At 41.5% G+C, this 18,829-nt stretch overlaps 1 protein-coding gene across 3 annotated transcripts in view; it reads left to right on the top strand.

Annotated features, from left to right (window-relative positions):
* The window catches only part of myo16 (myosin XVI), a 97,535-nt gene that overhangs the window by 40,180 nt on the left and 38,526 nt on the right, over positions 1–18,829 (top strand). For all 3 annotated transcript variants that reach the window (XR_011917948.1, XM_072396898.1, XM_072396897.1), the window contains exons 5-17: positions 179–287; positions 1,843–1,967; positions 2,082–2,207; positions 4,916–4,991; positions 7,054–7,204; positions 7,367–7,517; positions 7,713–7,823; positions 12,202–12,267; positions 13,360–13,487; positions 14,925–15,030; positions 16,382–16,499; positions 16,939–17,086; positions 17,327–17,444. Coding sequence is in view for 2 of the 3 variants with exons in the window: in XM_072396898.1 (XP_072252999.1) it covers positions 179–287; positions 1,843–1,967; positions 2,082–2,207; positions 4,916–4,991; positions 7,054–7,204; positions 7,367–7,517; positions 7,713–7,823; positions 12,202–12,267; positions 13,360–13,487; positions 14,925–15,030; positions 16,382–16,499; positions 16,939–17,086; positions 17,327–17,444 (1,533 nt within the window). In the remaining variant the exon portion in view is untranslated. The remainder of the gene's footprint in view (positions 1–178; positions 288–1,842; positions 1,968–2,081; positions 2,208–4,915; positions 4,992–7,053; positions 7,205–7,366; positions 7,518–7,712; positions 7,824–12,201; positions 12,268–13,359; positions 13,488–14,924; positions 15,031–16,381; positions 16,500–16,938; positions 17,087–17,326; positions 17,445–18,829) is intronic.

Here is an 18,829-nt window from a genome sequence, read left to right as displayed (position 1 = left end):
TATCTAATGAGTTCTTTAATTCACTGTATTATCTCTTAACATCTCCATGATTCTGTTCAGATATATGTCACCGGGAAGACGAGATAATTACTCCCACTTAATTATTGATTCAAGTCAGATAAATGACCCAAGCTAAAACGCAGATTGTGTCTTTTCCACTTTTTTCTGCTTCTGAAAGGCTGGAGTCAACATTCTGCTGCAGGACATCAACGGAAACATTCCTCTGGACTACACCTTCGAGGGTACAGAGAGCAGCTATATCCTCCGAAAATACCTGGAGGAAAATGGTAAAAGCCCTGGTGGCAACTTTGACATTTCCACGTTGATTATGAGTTCTTCTCAGTCACATTTGGTGTCTCACAAACATGTTGAAAGAGAAAAATTGGGTGAACGCTTCTATTCATGTTTAAATTAGGAAGCAACGGGATGATATGAATGGTAAGCATGAGGTGGTCCATCTGTGAATGTGTGCCTGTGTGAAGGTGAAGTATACCCACAGGCCTAATAATGTCAGATTGTGATAGGGCCAATGGGGTCCCACAGGGAAAAGAGATCACTGAAGCTGAGAATAAGAGAGATGGAGGCAGAGGGAGTAAAAAGCAAAAGAGGAATGACAGAGGGAGAAGCAAGAAAGGTGCCAAAGAAACACACAGTGAAAGAGGAACAGGAATCATGCTGGCAAAGCTCGTCAGAAACAGATACAGACAATGATGGAGGGTTTTTCCTCATCCATCTGCCAGACATCATATGACAAGTGTCAGCTTCTAAATTAGGACAGCTAACTTATCGAGCTCAGACCACCCTACACAGAAACACACACACACACACACATAATGATTCCCCAGTCACTGATTGTCGTCTTCTGTCTGCCAGCCTCAGTGGTTATATCTGAAACCCACCCCCTTCCCACTGGGTTTTACCACCATGAAACATACTCTTACTCACATGGGCTCTCTCAGCCTTTGTTGCCATAGTAACACGGTTGCATGCTCTCTATCCTTATCAAGTTTATATGGTTGTGGGAAAGACAGACTGTCCATGAGTCTCTACATCAGGAACAGGGGGTGGAGTGTGAATGTCCTTTAAATTGCCCAGTTTCTTCTCAGTGTGCTCGCTGAGTCCCTTGCTTTGCATGCTGCACTAGTTTCATTCAAGTCATGGCTCTGTGGAAACTGGTAATTCTCAGCTAGTCTGATGTGGTATTGCTCCTGTTAGTATGTCTTAAATACCTCTAGATTCCGAGGCTTTCAACTCTTTGTAATGGCAAACTTATTGATTCACTAATTCAACCAATGTGTTTGGAAAAGTCTCATTAGTTAGAAGTCAGCAACCTATCTGAGTTACATATAGGCTGATTGATAATCAATCTATGCTATTAAGGCTACCAAAGTTAGATTCATGGTGTGCGTGTGATCATGGAGTCGTGCATTGATCTCCGTAACTTGGAGCAGGCGCCCTTGTAGACCTCAGCTTCTCTGTGTTGGCCCAGAACGTGAGTTCCAATGTGGCTGACTGCTCAGCTCCAGCAATCCCTGTGCCAGATGACAACAAACAAAAATTCCCAGTTGCACTTCATTCTACCCTTGAATTTTTTTTAAAGAAAGTGGCTGCCCTAGAAAACAGAGCATATTGGTTCTTAAAAATTGCTAATTTTGAACTGTAAACCCAGATGGAACCCTGTACTTGATTGTAACTTATTATAATATGTGACCATCACTCTTGAGTACCGTATGTTCTTCAGTTTAGAACAGCATTCGCATCTGCTTCTAGTTTGCGAAATCAAACCTGAGCTAAATATTTCCCTCTTGTGGCTCGAGTCATGTTAGTGTTGGTGTTTTTTAGGTGTAGATGTGTCAGCCATGCATGCCATGAAGACGCAGAGACCCAGCACCATGTTATCTGATGTTAAACAGCTTGTTGCCACAGCGGGAAGCCTCAACCAGCCCAATGACGATGGCGTTACTCTGGTAAATATATCCTCATGTGTGTGTCAGTGGTGTCTTCACTTGTGTCTTGTTACAGATTTCTTCTTTTTTTTTTCTTAATACAACTCTCTTTTTGCTTTTTTCTTCACTCTGAAGCTCCATATTGCAAGTGCCAGTGGTTACAGAGAGGTGGCATCTGTGCTACTGGAGAATGGAGCTGACCCTCATCCAGTTGACAACAACTTTTGGACCCCCCTCCATTTGGCAGCTAAATATGGGCAGGTAACTTACAAGCTGCACAAAAGTGTCTGAATGTTTTTCACATTTTTAGCAGACCCCTAATCTAGTGTGAGAGCAGCCATTAGTGAAATGATGAGGAAAGTATCAATGGACAATGAATAGATGCTCAGAGGAACATGGTTCCACTTATCTGATAAGCTGCACATTTTTTTTTCGCCTAATGATCGGAAACCGTAAAACTTCCGGCACATAGCCACACTGTATAATTTTAAATTAGCAGTTCAGTGGTTTCTCTCAGAATAGAGGGGGCTGGTTTCAAGATGAACTATTGGAAAAGAATGGAAGTAGGATCTGATAGTTTTGGAGAGTTCCAGCTATCAACAGAAGGAAGTGATCACATTCAGATGTTGCTGACCCAACTCTCTATATAATTAGTCTTTGGGCTGTGCGTTTGCTGGCAGAAGATGTATTCATTCAGAATTTGGTTTATCTGCCCTAAAGCAATGTTGGGTTTTTTCTGTTTAATTTATCGGGATCTTCTGCCTTTATTTTCTCTCTCTGCTCTTACACAGTTAGTTCCTTCAGTTGTTAGATGGTCAGTTGATAATTAATGAGTAGAGCTACATGCACAAATCCAGACCACAAATGGATTTGAACCTTCTTATATCTCATACATTATTACACAGCATCTGTGTGCATGTGTGTGTGTGTGTGTGTGTGTGTGTGTGTACACTATGTAAGTGTATCAGACTTAACAGTGTTAGTCTTTAGGATTGGAGAATTGATTGGGTTTTCTTTGCAAGTGCTAAATCACCTCGTTGCCTGCTCTGTACTAGTGCCAGTGAATTGCCTTCTGCATACAAACTACTCCTTACATCACCTTCTTTTTTTATATTGTTCTTCCCACAGTAACTCGGGATGTTGTTTCAGATGTTTGCATGCATCCAGCCCTGTAAATCACTTTTGGCACATGTGTTTTATTAATATGAGATGGAAACTAACCATTTCTCGGAAATGCTTGGAAGCAACTGTAGCCCCAGCTGGTACATTAAAACCCCGACGACCCTTTGTGCTTGGAGGCAAACGTACTAGTCCTACCCTTTAAGAAGATTTATGGCCCTATTACTGCTGCTAATTAAGTTTACCTCTCTTGTCCTGTGATAAGTTTGACCCTGCCTCCTGGCTGCCCTTCCCCAGAGAGAAAAAAAATTATATAATTTTATGTTAAATTTTCAGATAATAATGTATTAAGATACCACCCTGCTTGGATTGAATTAATTGATTTAGTTGGCCATCAAGCAACATTAAGATTTATATTGTTTAATTTTCTGAGGAACTTTAATGTTAATCTCAAGAGTAGGTTTTACATCTGACAAACATTTAAAGGCTTACTTTTAATTGGCCCCGACTGAAAACAGTTCTATCTTTCTATCACAAAAAACAGCTGATTTGTACCTGCCGATTCCCATGAACTCATAACCTTTCCTGTACCCTCTTTCAAACTTTGACCTGCTGAAGAGTTCAGATCTTATGGTGTCACCGACGTGTTGAATGTATATATAGAGTGTCAGTGTTGTTGTGTTGAGATGCCGTGGGCCTCATAACTGAACAGCTGTTGGCATGGTTCATGGCTAGTCTTCTTAATGTGCTATGTCACTTCCCCCTGAATTACACTGATGTTTCATTACTGCACTGCATTACAACACATGTGAAGCTGATGCCTATAAAGAATGATGCAGGTAACATTGCCACTGACTGAGTGAAATTGCCTTGATGTTTGAAAGAAGAGTGATTATTTATTGATTGTGTGATCTAAATGGGTCTTACTGAAGTGGGACTGATTTTATTTTTCTCTTATACACTGAATTGGTTTGTTCTAATTAAAAGGCATAAACATGTTGCATTTATGGAATGGTAATCTAGCTGAAGTGTAATTATATAGCTTATTGCCGTTTGTGTGCTGAGTATAATGCTCAGATGATATTTCAACATTGTCTGTAGTGAGAATTAGAGCCTGCCGGACAGGTTTTAAGTGTCTGTAGCTGTCTTAAATTTCAGTTGATTCAATTTTTCCTATTGAAAAATAATCAAGATTCTCATTTGTTATCTAACCTGTTCTTTTCTGCTTGGTCTGGAGCCCGCTGCGTTGGTTTTGGATGCGCAGGGTTCCCCCAAAGCATTACTTGGACACTTTCCGCATCTTTTAAACAAGTACCTTTAACGCTTACCACAGTAATAGAGGAGTAGACTGAAGGAGGTGAAGATAAAGATGGGACGAATGTAAAAAGAGCAGTTAAAAGGACCGTTAAAAGTTAAAAAAGTGACACGAAAGGCTCTTCACCAAGCGTTGGTTTGAGACGAGCTGGGGATGATAATGTGTTGGGATTTTGTTGACTTCAATCACAATGCTCACACACGTAGTACACTGCACTTCATAGCTCAATGCTCAGAAACAAGTGTGGCTGAATGACATATTTTGGCAGAAAGTTATGGTGTATTGAGGAAGAAAGGAGACCTGAAAAAAGTGTTGCTCTGAGAGGAAGCCTTTGACAGAACAATAGGGAACAGAGCTGACAACCTGCTGCTGCATGTTGAAAGGGTTGAAAAATTGAAGATATCACATTTCCATATCTATCTTTCTCTGTAGCTGTAGCCTTATTTGCCGTGACAATGCTGAGGGTGATTTTCTAAAACAATAAATGTTCTGTTCTTACGTTTTTTTTTGTCAACGTTTCTACTATCTCTTACAGGTGAGCATCGTTAGCCAGCTCCTTAGGCACGGAGCAAACCCGACTTTGCTGAACTGCAACCAAGACAAGCCATCTGGTAACACATTTACTGTACACATTGACACAAAGGTACACAGAAATGTACAGAAACACTGCAGCTGGAAAGGCCAAATGTAGTTTAGCAAGTGGGAGGTAATGAAGCAGAAAATAGAGAAATTAATTTTCTGAGCAAATTCAAATGTAAGGAAAATCAATGTGATACCGTAAATCACAGAAGAGGCTTTTTGTGCATATGCGAGTATATCTGCAGGTGACAAATGCATACAAACACCTCACTCATGGTGTAAACCCATGAACACACATGCTATGATTGAATTTGGGGGTAAGCAGTCTTTCCAAGAGGCTGTTTTGAAATATTTACTGATGAGCGTGACGGTAAAAGGTCATTATCCAAACACATGTATTGTTTTTCAGTAATAGAAGAGCAACAGAAGACACTAAAATTAAGATGGTGTTGTGCTACATGTGTGCTCATGAATGTCTAAGACATCTGCTCTTGTTTTGACTAGTAGCCAGCCAGACCTCTGGAAAGATCCTGATCAGTGATACGAACTGATTGTAATGGCAAATCTTGATGCGTAATTATGATTATAGATCCCCTTCACATCCCCCCCTCATTCATTTATATGTGGTCAAGGTTTGACAGGACTTCCCAGTTTATGCTCACTCTTTATTCTTATGCTACAAGGTCTTTCCATTCAGTAATCGATGAGCGTCACTGTCCGGGTTGCACCACCATGTGTTAACATGGGCCGCATTATGTGGACCCAGTCCATGTAACTTTTTGGTAGCTGTAGATAATGAGAATTTTTTTCTTTCTATGAACCCCTCTGAGTATCTTTGAGTTTAGCTCACCTGTTAGGAAACCTTCTGTTTCTCTAAACTCGGAGACTGCCGTCTCCTGCAGGTATGGCACTGAAAACGCTCAACTACTTCACACAACCCCACTTCACAAGGATTGAATTCTCCTTTAAGTTAATCCTTCAGCGAAAGGCGAGATTAAGCCTTAATTGTCACACTTAAGAAGAAAGTGTACAGTGCTTTGTACAATTTTGTGCAGAATAGCGAGGCTGTAATTACATTTTTTTTGTGCGCTATAGTCATAATATATCAAAGCGGCAGACCAGCTGACAAGTCAGGGCTGAAATCATTTCCATTTATAACACACTCTAAACATAGCAAATACCTACAACTAAAGCCGTCAAGAATGTAGCCAGTGTAGTTTCAGAATTTCAGTGACATAAATATATAGTGAAGAGAGCCATTAGCAGCTAGTGACCATGATACATGTTACGAATGTTGTCATTGTCAAACAAACAAAGTGTAGAACTTGCTTCATCTCATGTGAAAGTGATGAAATGTGTCATAAACTGCAGCTTTGGATTTACTTTCTAACCCCCCTATTGTGGGATGAAATGTCATCGCTGCCTCTCACCATTTACTCTCATGGTTTAATCGAGCCTTTGACTGCCTCACTCTGTCCCTAATCAATAGCCCCTTCTTGAATGTAGACTTAAAAAAGATGTGAGACAAGCCCTTACAGGCAAAGACAATCCCCCCTCTTTTTCACTTGGAGCTCTGCGCTCTTCTTTTAGCAGCCAAATGATGAAAGAAAGACAGGGCAAGAGATGGGTGTCAAGGGCCCTGTCTGTCACATGGAAATAAGAAGACAGGATGAAGCCATTCCCCTCCCTTGGGCCCTCTTAGACCTCATTACAGACAGGGGGATCTTAACTCCCCCTTCCTCTTCCACGTTGTGGATTGATCCACAGTGGGATTCACATTCTCCACAATTGCAGGCTCATCGGCTTGAATTGTTAGGGAGGTTTGGCATGACAAAGGAACAGCAAGGTGCACTCGTGCCATCAAGGGTATTATGGTCTCTCCCTTACAATTTTACCACCCGTCTTTTCACCATTGTCTTTACGATACATCCAATTATTTGAGGGAAGAAGAGTGGCGACAAAATCTTTGTTGAAGATCAACATTTGATAAATTGAAGATTTCATGTGCATCAAACATAGCTTGCATCTGAGGATGTTCCATATCATAGCTAATTGCTTCACTGATTAGCCCATGTTTTTGTATCATGTCATTAGATAATGCTGTGTCAGAGCCCATAGCTGCCATGCTGCTGAGTGCAGAGGAGAGCTGGCTGCAGAGACTGAAGGACCCCTCTGCTCCTCTTCCTTCTACTGACCAACGCTATGATGGCGGTTCTCATGACCTCAACACTCCTCTCAAGAACTTGTGCGTTAACAGTTTTGTATGCTTAAACATAGCCTTACGTTTACGCCATACTTTGTGATTTATTTATTTTTTTTCTGTCTCTATTTAACCAAATCTGCTCCTTCTCCAAACTTCTAATGTGTCTTTTCACTCTCCATTTTCAACTATCCATCTATTTTACAGAAACCCCCTTGGTCTCCCCATCTCTAAGCGGGACAGTCTGCTGGAGAAGTGTGCCATGTTCAGAGAGGCAGGTGGAGCACTGAGCCGACAGCCCTCTCAGGATAATGGCCTGGATGGCCCCTTTAGCTCTGGACCCAACAAATTGGAGCAGGTACCTTTTCTCGAGGGGCTCACACAAGAGGAAATAATTCTTACAGTATATTCGCCTCCGAATACTGTGGTTTTAATCTTGAATAGAAGTCGGGCTAATTGAAAGAATCACATGTTGAAATGTTTGATTTTTGAGCAAAATTATTACAGACATTGTTATCTCATAGGTTAAATGAAGCTGACTTTATGTCTTCAGGTCAAACTGATGCCTCCAGCGCCCAACGATGACCTGGCGTCCCTCAGTGAGCTGACTGACAGCAGCCTGCTCTATGAGATGCAAAAACGCTTTGGCAATGACCAAATCTATGTAAGACTCCACTGCCCTTGTGCCACTTTCACAAAGAACCCCACACAGCATCAAACATGCAGTAAAACCTAGAGGACACATAAAACACAGAGAAATATGAAAGATTGTCTGGTGGGCACAGCTCTGGCAGCACAGTTGTTTACAGCGGAGTGTTGTTCGAGGTCTGGGAATATCAGTGTGTGATGTTTGGATCACATCACACATTCTTCCTACCCATGAGGTCCACATTATGGTGTGTTTCCCTCCAGCATATTTACATCAAGGGTACTGAAGTACACACACGCTCAGTGCATCACAAATCCAGTGTTGACATATTGTTCTGAGGACTGTGATGAATATTATATTCATGTGTTATATTCATATATGTTACATTTGACTGTTATTTAACTTAATGTTGTAAAAAAGGTCGATATTTTAGGCAAAATTCTGTGTCTTCTTACAAGGCTACTACAAGGAATAAAACCAAATCAGGCATTGTGTGAAAAAAACACTGAAAAGCTAAATTTTCCTTCAATGTAAGAAGCATAAGGGCGCTCTATTTTCATGAGGCTATTCTATGCATGTTGTCCTATTAAATAAGTAACTGAGAACAAAAACAGTATTCATTTTAGTTTGAGTAAAATTTGTTATAAAAAAAATCTAAAAAAGCTTGGAGGTATTGATTAATCAGCTAAAACATTGTTGGTTTTGTTCTTTGAATAGCACATTATAAAGGCAGGTTTATTTGTAGAGCACAATTTGTACACAAGGCAATTCAAAGGGCTTTATAGCTACATAAAATCACAAGAAGATAAATAAAATCATTCCATAAAACATGAAAATAATCATTAATTGATTTAAATCAAAATCAAAGGGTGCAGATAAAATACTTTCAGTTGTCATATGCAAAGCCAAAAAGAACTGTTTTCAGCCTGGATTTAACATTGTCAGAGTTGAGACCTGTCTCGCATCTTCTGGAAGGTTGTTCCAGATTTTAGGAGCATAAAACTGATGCGCAGCCTCACCTTGTTTAGTCCTGACTCTGGGCACCAGCAGAAGACCCCTTGGTTAGGTTTTCAGAGTCCTGGTTTGTTCATTTGGCTCTAACATGTCAGAGATGTACTTTACGCTACACCACGAAGAGACTTGTACACAAGCAGAGCTTCTGACAGGAAGCCAGTGCAGAGACCTGAGCACTGGATTAATATGTTCTTATTTCCCAGTTCTAGTCAGGCCGTTGCAGTATTCTCAGGAACCGGGGCTATAGACAAATACATGGAGTAATCTTTCCCAGTCTGGTTTAGACACTATTCCTTTGATTCTGGCAAGGTTTTTTAGATGGTAAAAAGCTGCCGATGTTATTGATTTAATGTGGCTGTTAAAGTTCAGGTATGAGTCCAATATTACCCCTAGATTTCGACCCTGATTATTAGGTTTTAGAGAGAGAGTCTCAAGGTGACTGATAACACTTTCTCTTTGTTTCTGTGGGCCACAGACAATGATTTCAGTTTTGTCTGAGTTTAGCTGGAGAAAATTGTTTTGCATCCACACACTGATCTGTTTGATGCAGTGACACAATTTATCTACAGGCCAGTGTTCTTCTGCCATCAGTGACACGTAGACTGTCATCTGCATAGTTGTGGTAGGACACATTATAGTTGCATATTAGCTGGCCTAATAGAAGCATGTACAGATTGAACTATAGGGGTCCCAGGATTGAACTTTGGGAAACTCCAAAGGTCATAGCCATTTGGTCAGAGACACACAGTGGGTCTACATGATGAGATTAACTCGATTATAGCTATAGTTGGGTTATGCTCCTTATCTGAGCAAGGGTAATTATCCTTGGATATATGGCGGCGAATGAATCGAATCACTGGCACAAAGCATGCCAAACCCCAGTACGATAGGTGACGCCATACCCATTTCAACTATCGCTAATTGAGCCACTTCCGGTTGACATCTTCACAACCAACAACAACAAAACGAAGGCATTTGAGAAAGATTGCGAACGAAGAGCAAGATTAAGTTACGTCCCTCTACATTTGTGATGAGCTGGTTATGGCACAAACGCGATGCACAACGGCACATTCCCCATCGCGTTGTTTGTTTCTTTCTGACGGCGGCGACATGAAAAGTAATATCGTCTCCTTCGACTTCCGGGTGCCGATCGCGGGAAAAAATCTCGAGCATGCGCAGAACGCTCGATCCGATCCACTGTCGTCTACATGCACGTTCAGTGGGCATTTGGATCAAGTTATCTCGGGGTCTTAATTCGATAGCAAGTAACCCGATCCGATTCGATTTCTTGTCAGATTAAGGTATTTACATGAACTGAATAACTCAATCTTATTGTAATTTAGCCATTAATCCGATCCGATGGCCCGCATGTCACCACACTGACAGTTACCAGTTTCAACAAAATACTTCCTGTCCTCGAGAAAAGACTTGAACCAGTTCCTTCATAAAATGGAGGAAGCACGAGTCTCAACCTGTAAGTTTTGATCAGTCTCTGTAGTCTGTACATAATAGTAGGTGCTTTTTTTTACCAGTCTCCTCTCTGTTTCATCTTGCTGACTTGCCTAAAAGTGGGTCCTAATTTGAACACGCACACACTTACACAAGTGAAATTTACAAAATAAATACAGTTTTGAATGAATGGAAAGAAAAAACTACAACTATATTCTGAAGTGAAAAGCTTTCATCTCGAACTGTTGGTGCACTTCATATCTCCTTTTTTCCTCCCTTCCTCCCACACTCAAGTCTCACTCCGTAGGAATGAAAGTCTATAAAGATGGGAACCGGATCAATGTAGAGCTGTCGGTACACTGTCCTCTGTGAGGAGCCACTAATAGTCTGTGATTACAGGAGCCCAGATGGGCGACTGACAGCGGGGTTAGCCACAGCGGGAGACTAAGATAAGGAGATAAAAATGAAAGGAAGGGCAAGTGGTGAATCAAGAAAAGAGAAACGATTAGAATTCTGAATGATGAAGCTCGATAGAAGAGGTGTGGTCCATTTGGAGGGAGTGGTGAAAAGAGTTACAGCTGTCATGGGGATACCACAGTATGCCTGATGTAATAATCTACAACATTAAGATGGAAAGTGAAAAAGTCTTCAATTGTGTTGCTTTTTGTTTAAAGCTGGTGCATTTTTAAACAAATGCCATATAAACAAATGATTGCTTTGCCTAAACATGAAGTAAGCAGCATACCGTAATTTCCATCAAATATGAACAAAAATTTTGCCAAATTCCTCTTCTTTATCTTTCCATGTGCCTAACGTGCTTCACTTTTTGAGTAGAGATATGATGAAGGGCATGAATAGGGGGAGGAAAAAAGGCAAAAATATCCCATATGTTCCCAGCAGGGTAGTCAACGAAGCGACTTTCATGAGCGGTCGCTACCTTCTGCCTGAACAGAAAGACCAGTCCTCCACCAAACCCCCAAGGACAGAGTAGGGAACTGGGAAAGGATGCAACACAAGACAGTGATGATGGCTGGATCGGTGACAAGTCATGGGATTGAACAAATCCTCACTGATTTTCAGAAGAGCAACCACGAAGAAAGCCATTTTGTTCCTGGTCTGCAAGCAGTGGGAATTTGTTCACGTCATTAACCTTGAGCCGGTGTCTAAAGACAGAGTGGCACGATACAGAATGTTTGCAAAGCTTGTGCTCTCCCAGGGGTAACAGTGTTTAGCTCCCAGAAAGCCTTCAGGGCTCTTTGTGAGAGGCAGAGGGTTCGTGGTTCGGTGGAAAGGGTCAGAAATTTTGAGTTAGTCAATTACTTGTACTTAGAAGTCTTAGTGGCCGAAAGCTATGTCTGTTGAACAGCAGATTTGTTGTCTTTGTCAGGGAAAGGTCATTACTCAGTTTAATCATTGGCTGTCCCTCTTTGTCGTTTTTCTCCATCACATCACCATATTGCACCAAATTGCCAGCACTCTGAGCATTAGCTTGTAACACTGAGTGGGACAGCACCTCTGTTTCCAGGTCAGTGTTGGCTTTCGGCAATCATGAGTAATTTTAACCCAGCTTCGGCCTGTTTTTGCCAAAATTGACTGTTGATTAAGAACCGTGCCACCTCATGCCTCTCCTCCAATTAGATATAGGTTTTATAATTCTGATATTATATGTTGCAGAGGAAGAAATAATCTGGACATTCCTGGCAACTAATAAAAAAACGCCCTCCCACATACTCGTTTTGGTGTATTGGAATCACGATCCTTTGTATCTCTTACCAGCCTACTCTCAGCTGATTGAAAGGATCCTGCCGTATTTATTCCAAGATTGTTCATTTGTCTGCAATTTTCTTATGCAATCTTGTGTTGTGTAATGAGAAATAAATGTATCTAAAATGTATCTTAATGACTGATGTTTTTTCTGCCCGTTTTTTAGACTTACATTGGACACATCCTGCTTTTGGTCAATCCAAACAAAGAACTGCCCATCTACTCCACTTTGGTAAGCATACATTTGAATTAGATAAGTTGCGCTTAGTAATCAAAATATTGAATTTATCCAATATCCATTCCTAAAAAGCAAAGGCTTCTTTGTTCAGCTATGTGTTATCTAAATGAGACATGTGTACTGTGTAATAACCAGAGCAGGAACAGATGAAATGGACCTTTTTAGTTGATAAATAATGCAGTCTTCCTGTTAGTGATACACAGCATAAGGCAGACACAAGATCAGCCGTGGCAAAGATACACACCACTCACACTCATTCCTTGACTCGGACAGAATCTGCTGCGATACCGCTCAACTAGAAATTTGTTGCACAGCAGAACAAATAAAAGATGAATGAGATCCTGATGGCTAGTGACTGACAGACTCTCACTTTTATTATCTTTAGTTTAGTGTTGCAGCAGTCAAGAGTGTTTTTAAAATAGCTGAGCTGGTGCCAATTGGAGGCTGGGACTTGTAGGAGGAGGCATCTTCTCCTGCTTTGATCAAATGAAGCCAAGTTGTACCATCCCAGCCTCTGTCTGGACCCGATCCGGGCATAAATGCCCAACAGAGAAGTTGTGTAGGGGAGCAAGGAGGAGACGGTGTGAGAGGGACATATGTCGCAACATGTGTGGTCTGCTGGCAGACAGTCAACCACTCTGGTGTGGTGATTCACAAGCCATCCTTCTTTCTCTTCTCTACAGCTACAAATACAACACTGGCACATGTCTGCTAGACTGGCCACACAGGGATGTTGTAGTCTCGCAGTTCAGTATGATACACAATAGACTCTTCACTGATTCTGTACACTTTGAATGGGACGAACATAGGACATTTCTTATTTATTAGTCTCGGTTATGAATTGTGCAGCGTGTGATTTCAGGGTTCCTTTGAATAACCATCTTCAAAACTGCTTTCACGATTCTGTTTTTGCAGCTTGATTTAAAGCAGCTGAGATCTGCGATAGCTCTAGGTGATGGCTAGCAAAAAAAAGTCATTTGGACAAGCACTCATAGAGAGTGATACCTGGTTGGGTTTCACTTCTTTGTGAAACTTCATCTCGTGTTTCCCAGCCCAGGTTACATAATGTCTGCCTCTCTTTCTCAGGTGAGTCAGTTGTACCTGAGCTCCACCGGTCGTCTGTGCTCCTCTCTGCCACCTCACATCTTCTCCTCGGCAGAGAGAGCTTACCACATGATGCAGCAGGAGAGACGTCCGCAGTGTTTCATCTTGAGGTGAAGAGTCACACTCACCCTCTCGGCCACCGAACTTTATGATTAAGGATTGTGAGTCATTTTTATAGTGGAATAATTGTGAGTGATTGCCACACTGGCCACCAGGTTTGTTCACGCCCCTTGGCCACACACCTGTTAAACACTTCTTGAGAGATTAATGGCTCTCAGCCTGAGCCGACCTGCAGACCTGTTCAGCGTTCACACAGAGATGGATGTTTGCTGGGAGCGCTGCGGCATCTTACTCTTTGTCCTCGACCGGACTGAAGCAACTCCCTGATTGCAATTAAATCCTGTTCCGGCTCTCCAGTGACATTCCCACTGAGTCGTAACCAATCTGGCAGAGAGTTAATACACCCTGGCCACAGGCTATTCATCTCATTCACACACACACACACACACAAACACAGTGACATTGTATTGTGCACTGACATGTACACACGTTCTTGTTTCTTCAGTCTTTTGCTTGCACTTTATCATTCCCTTTCTTGTTTTGCTTTACTTTGGGCTTGCTGTTACACCATGCATCGCCTCCCTCCCTCACACACACACAAAAGCCCAGACGTGCACACACACACACACACACACACTCCCTCCTACACGTTTAAAGGCAATCAGTAGCCCTGAGCCCCCCTGAGGCAAGTGCTTTAGCAAAATGCCCTTGAAATCTAATAAAAACCAGCAAATGAAAAGACAGTAGAAAGACCTCTTGACTTCACACTCAGCAGGGCTTTTAGTAGGAAATGTAGCAAAATACGTACACACAGACAAACAGCGCACCACAACACGCTGCGGTCATTAGTTAGGGCTTCTGACCTTCTGAAGCCATCTGCTTGGTGTTAATATGCAGGTCTCAACTCTCCGCATGTCAGCGAGTGTCAGAGCATGTACTGGAGAGGCACCTTATGTCAGCCTTAAAATCCACTTAACAGAAAATTAAAAACGGTGTGCGAAAAGCGGTGGTCAGTGGAGCAGTCATCGATGTCACGAGGATTAGATTATGAATTTAATGGGCGGAGGTCCCTGAAGGGGTGATGTCAGGTGGGTGGAGATATTTAACGGATGTTTGAAACACCCTGATGACTAACGCAGCCCACCTACTCTTCAGAGACACACGAAGAGATCGAGCTCTCCTTCATGTGTTTTGTTTTCGACGCGTTTCTTAAAACGTTAAAAAGAAATAAAGCTCATAAAGTATAATAATCCTCATAAAATGACTTTGATACTTGATATTTGTTACCAGAAATCATATATTGTAATGGTTTAACATTACACCGACGCATCATTACAACGTTACAACAGCATGGCTCACATTAATGATAATTTAACATCTCAGAAGTATTAAAGACTGACACATTATCAACTGAAATAATAGCAACTGTCACAACAACATGTACAACAATAATAACGTGACCTGAATCTGCGTCTGTGTCTCTTCAGTGGTGAGAGTGGCTCTGGGAAAACTGAGGCATGTAAGCACATCGTGAGACACCTGACAGCCCGCTCCAGCCCCAAAGGCTTTTTGCTAGAGCCCAGAATGAAACATGTAAGTCTAAATGTGTCTGTTTGCAAGGTGTTTGTCTTTATTTGCATTTCAGTCGGTGGGCAGGGGCTCCTGACTGTTCTCATGATTGATGCGATGTCTGTACATCCTTCGCTTGATTCCTGGATTCTCTTTTTTTTATTTATTTTTTTAAAAATTTTTTTTTGCTCTCAGAGGCAAAATACACTTTTTTTTTTGCTTTTTTTCCCATTAGCCCTCATTGACAAACTCAATGATACGTGCTTGTTTCAGTTTCTGTCTGTCTGTCTCACACTTGTTTGTATCCTGACCTGATATGTGAACCTTGCATGTATTTTTATTTTTTTTTTTATCTTTTTTTTATCAGTATTGTGTGTGTTGCACCCGGGTCCACACAGAACAACGTTTCGCTCATCTACATACCCCGTATGTAGCAGAATGACAATAAAAGCTGAGTTGGGTTTTGTCACCTTGTGCTTACAGTATTTCTCACTGTGCTATTTATTTATTTTTCTCCCTGCGGTCTCAATGATCAAAGCATCAGGCTGCACACGGTGCAGTGAGCCAGTCATTATAGCTGTGTGAATGTGTCCTACTGAGGTGGAGAGAGTCGATGTGTGAATTTGTATAGGTCACAATGTCAAATTTCCTGAAGTCCTCTTTTCCGCTGCATAATAATTGTTCATTTATAAGATTCACCATTGGAGCTTTTTTTGATTGGATCATTTATACTCTTTTTGATTACATCGTTTGTGTTTACAGCCTAAAAGGTGAGTTTAGAGAAAGATGATTATACATACAAAAGATCAGCAATGCCCTCATCCCCTTTATGACATATTTTCTTCAGAATCAGGGGTGGTACAGAGAAATATAGCTATATTTTCTAATTTTTTGCTTTTCATTAAATGTGAAAAAGGAAAAGACATCGTGAGTCTGGAACTACAGAAGTCATTCAGGTTGCCTTCTTCTTCTCTTAGTGTTCCAGCTGTGGTTTAGGTATTTTCCTTTGCACCGCAACATTTACCCGCTTTACAGTTGGTCCATATTTTTAGTAAACCACTGGGATGTGTAAATGAAGCAATGTGCGGTGCTGTGTTCACATGAAGTCATCGTTATGTAGTCGATATCTGGGTCAGCTCATCATTCTGGGACACAAAAATTAACGCTCAGGTAATGGATGTGCACTGACATCTAGTGGTAGAACTTTGAATAGAGTAAAGATTAGAAATTGTTTCAGTTTTGTAAGTGGGATACTTTGTGTACATTTATTGTATTATTTTGGAGAAGAAGAAAAATTTAAGCTATTGTAAAAGCCGTTTTTCAAAAGACACTGCAAGCGTTGGTAACAGTTCCTGTTTCCCTGTGGAATGTTCAGGTAAGCTGTATTCTGGAAGCCTTTGGTCATGCAAAAACTCCAAGGAACAGCAACTCAAGTCGCTTTATCAAGCTGCTGACCATCCAATACTGTGAAAAGAGGAGATCAGTGCTGAGAGGTAGTCTGCACTTCTGTCTCTATTGCACTGGAACTTTAAAGTAATTTTAAAAAATTATAGTTGAGGGACATGACTTGCAACACACAAAACAAAATACTTAATTTTTCAGAATGTTTATATTCTGCTTTAATTTTGCTGTACATTAAATGACAGTAAAACCAAACCACACATTCTTCTTGTAACACATTTGCTTAGTTCTGCACTGATGTAGTTAATAGTATGATCAGGTGCTATGCAGTAAAACGCCAGCAGAGGGCAGTAAAAGCCCATGCATCCACTTTTATACTTCTTTTACCTCCAGCTAATTGGATCACCCAGCACTAGCAATTGATTAAAAAAAAAACACACACACACAATTGAAATGTTTGCTACTACTGTTATTAGCCTGTGGAAAATGTAATTCACTCACTTGTAACTCAAAAAATGTTTGATGTTTAAGCCCGTGTGTGCACCTACATGCTGGAGAAGTCTCGTCTAGTACACCTGCCTCCTCAACAACACAACTTCAGGATCTTCTACCTAATGGCTGAGGGCCTTTCACCCGAGGAGAAGAGTGCTCTTTACCTCAACAATGTCCTGGCTCATAGGTATGAGGCTGTCAAGTATATGAATAGTTGAGTAAATCACTGCTTCAAAACCTGGCTTGCCTGTTTCCTCTTGCCCAGACATGATTCTTGGACTAGAAACTTTGGAAAATAGCCCCCTCATCAATATTTTGTTTCTAAATCCCTCCAGGCCAGGACTCGCCTTGCTCTCTATACTTATTACACTTTTGCAGCTGTCTAACAGATTTGTTAAAGTTTGCCGCTTCTGCCTTTTTATGCCAGATACCTTAGTGGAGGACTTCCAGGAGAGACCCCTCCAGTGGCCACAGCCTCTACCCAAAGCAGGGAACTTCTGGCGGCAGTCAAACAGGCCTTGCGGGCCCTGGGCTTCAACAAGCAGGTATTGATTGACACGTTCTGCTTGGTCAAATGATACTGACAGGAGAGAGATGGGAAAGCATTGACGTCAAAGACCCTGAAGTCACAAGCCCCTAATTAGGTCATAGATGAGTTTACCACACATTTTTCTTGGGTCTCTGAGTCCAAAGTGCTTTAAACAGCAGACTGAACCATGAGCCTATCTGCAATAAAAGCAAATTATTAAGACTTTTATTACCAGAATTATACAGGAATACCTGTATACCTGAATACTAAATTCCCAAATCTGCTTCTAAATAACTAACCTTTGAAAGACGGATGAGAGGATACTGAGCACAACAGGTGTTTCGTCTACAGCATGTAAAGTTCTGAAAGGTATGATCAAATGAAGGAGGATATTTAAAATAGCATGTCTGTAATGTGCATTGGTGTATAGTTCATCATGTTCACCATCAGCTATGTTCCCAGCCTATTATCAGGTTCTATTCTGAGATACCCAGTCAGCATCTGTCAGCAGTAAGTGACCATCTCACCTTTTAATCCAGCAGCAGCCATTACATGCAGGAAAGCATAAGGGACTGAGGAACAGAGCAAACGATAGTGGTATTATCAGAGGACACTACCGTCCACTGGATAAGAGACCAAGGTACAAAGAAGGGGGTGGGAGAGTGTTAGTGGAAGTGATGGACCACCCATTGGTCTCTGTCTAAGCTCTCATCAGGAGACGACTCCCAGTCCAGACCCAAAGGTCAATCGTCATTAACGCTCCCTATCGCTTCTCCTCTCTCTCTCTCCCTCCCATCCTTCTCCTCCCTAAGCGAGGGGGGGTCGCTCTGTGTATAGAGTGTCAGACAGAGACTAATGCTTGTGTTTATCTCCCAGATATCAGCTCCAATATCCTGCCTTAAGAGAGCGAGCACACATATTCCCACAAGCACACATTCTCAAACTCAGACATCCCCCTCAGAGATTCAGAACTGAGGTATATTGGGATATTCCATTAAGTGTCCCCTACTGAAGGGCACAGGGGAAAGGAGAGGAAGAAGAAGAGAAGGGGGCGAATGGGGAGAGGATGGCGGACAGTCCTTTTCTTTTTATTGTTTTTGCTATGTATTGCAAGATGATGTTGCTGTGATTACTGTGCATTTCAAGAATTTAGTGTCCCTTCCTTCATTGCTGTCCAACATCTTTGGCAGTCACACTCAGTACCAGTACTTTAAGTACCAGGATGCATGTGGGATTAATATGAAATAAACTTCAGGGTCGGGATAATAACGTGATCTGGCCGAAAGTGTCAACCCGAGGTCGCTTGTGACCAGTCCATAGCAAAGAGGACTAAACTTAATAAGGCTTTGACTACAAAGCTTTGGCTATGAAGGCTTGTTATAGAAAGGCTATTCAGTAAGT

This window comes from Leuresthes tenuis, unplaced genomic scaffold (assembly GCF_036924035.1).
Source record: "Leuresthes tenuis unplaced genomic scaffold, fLeuTen1.0.hap1 SCAF_12, whole genome shotgun sequence".
Classification (NCBI taxonomy): domain Eukaryota; kingdom Metazoa; phylum Chordata; class Actinopteri; order Atheriniformes; family Atherinopsidae; genus Leuresthes; species Leuresthes tenuis.
This window is presented reverse-complemented; position numbering and strand designations above follow the sequence as displayed.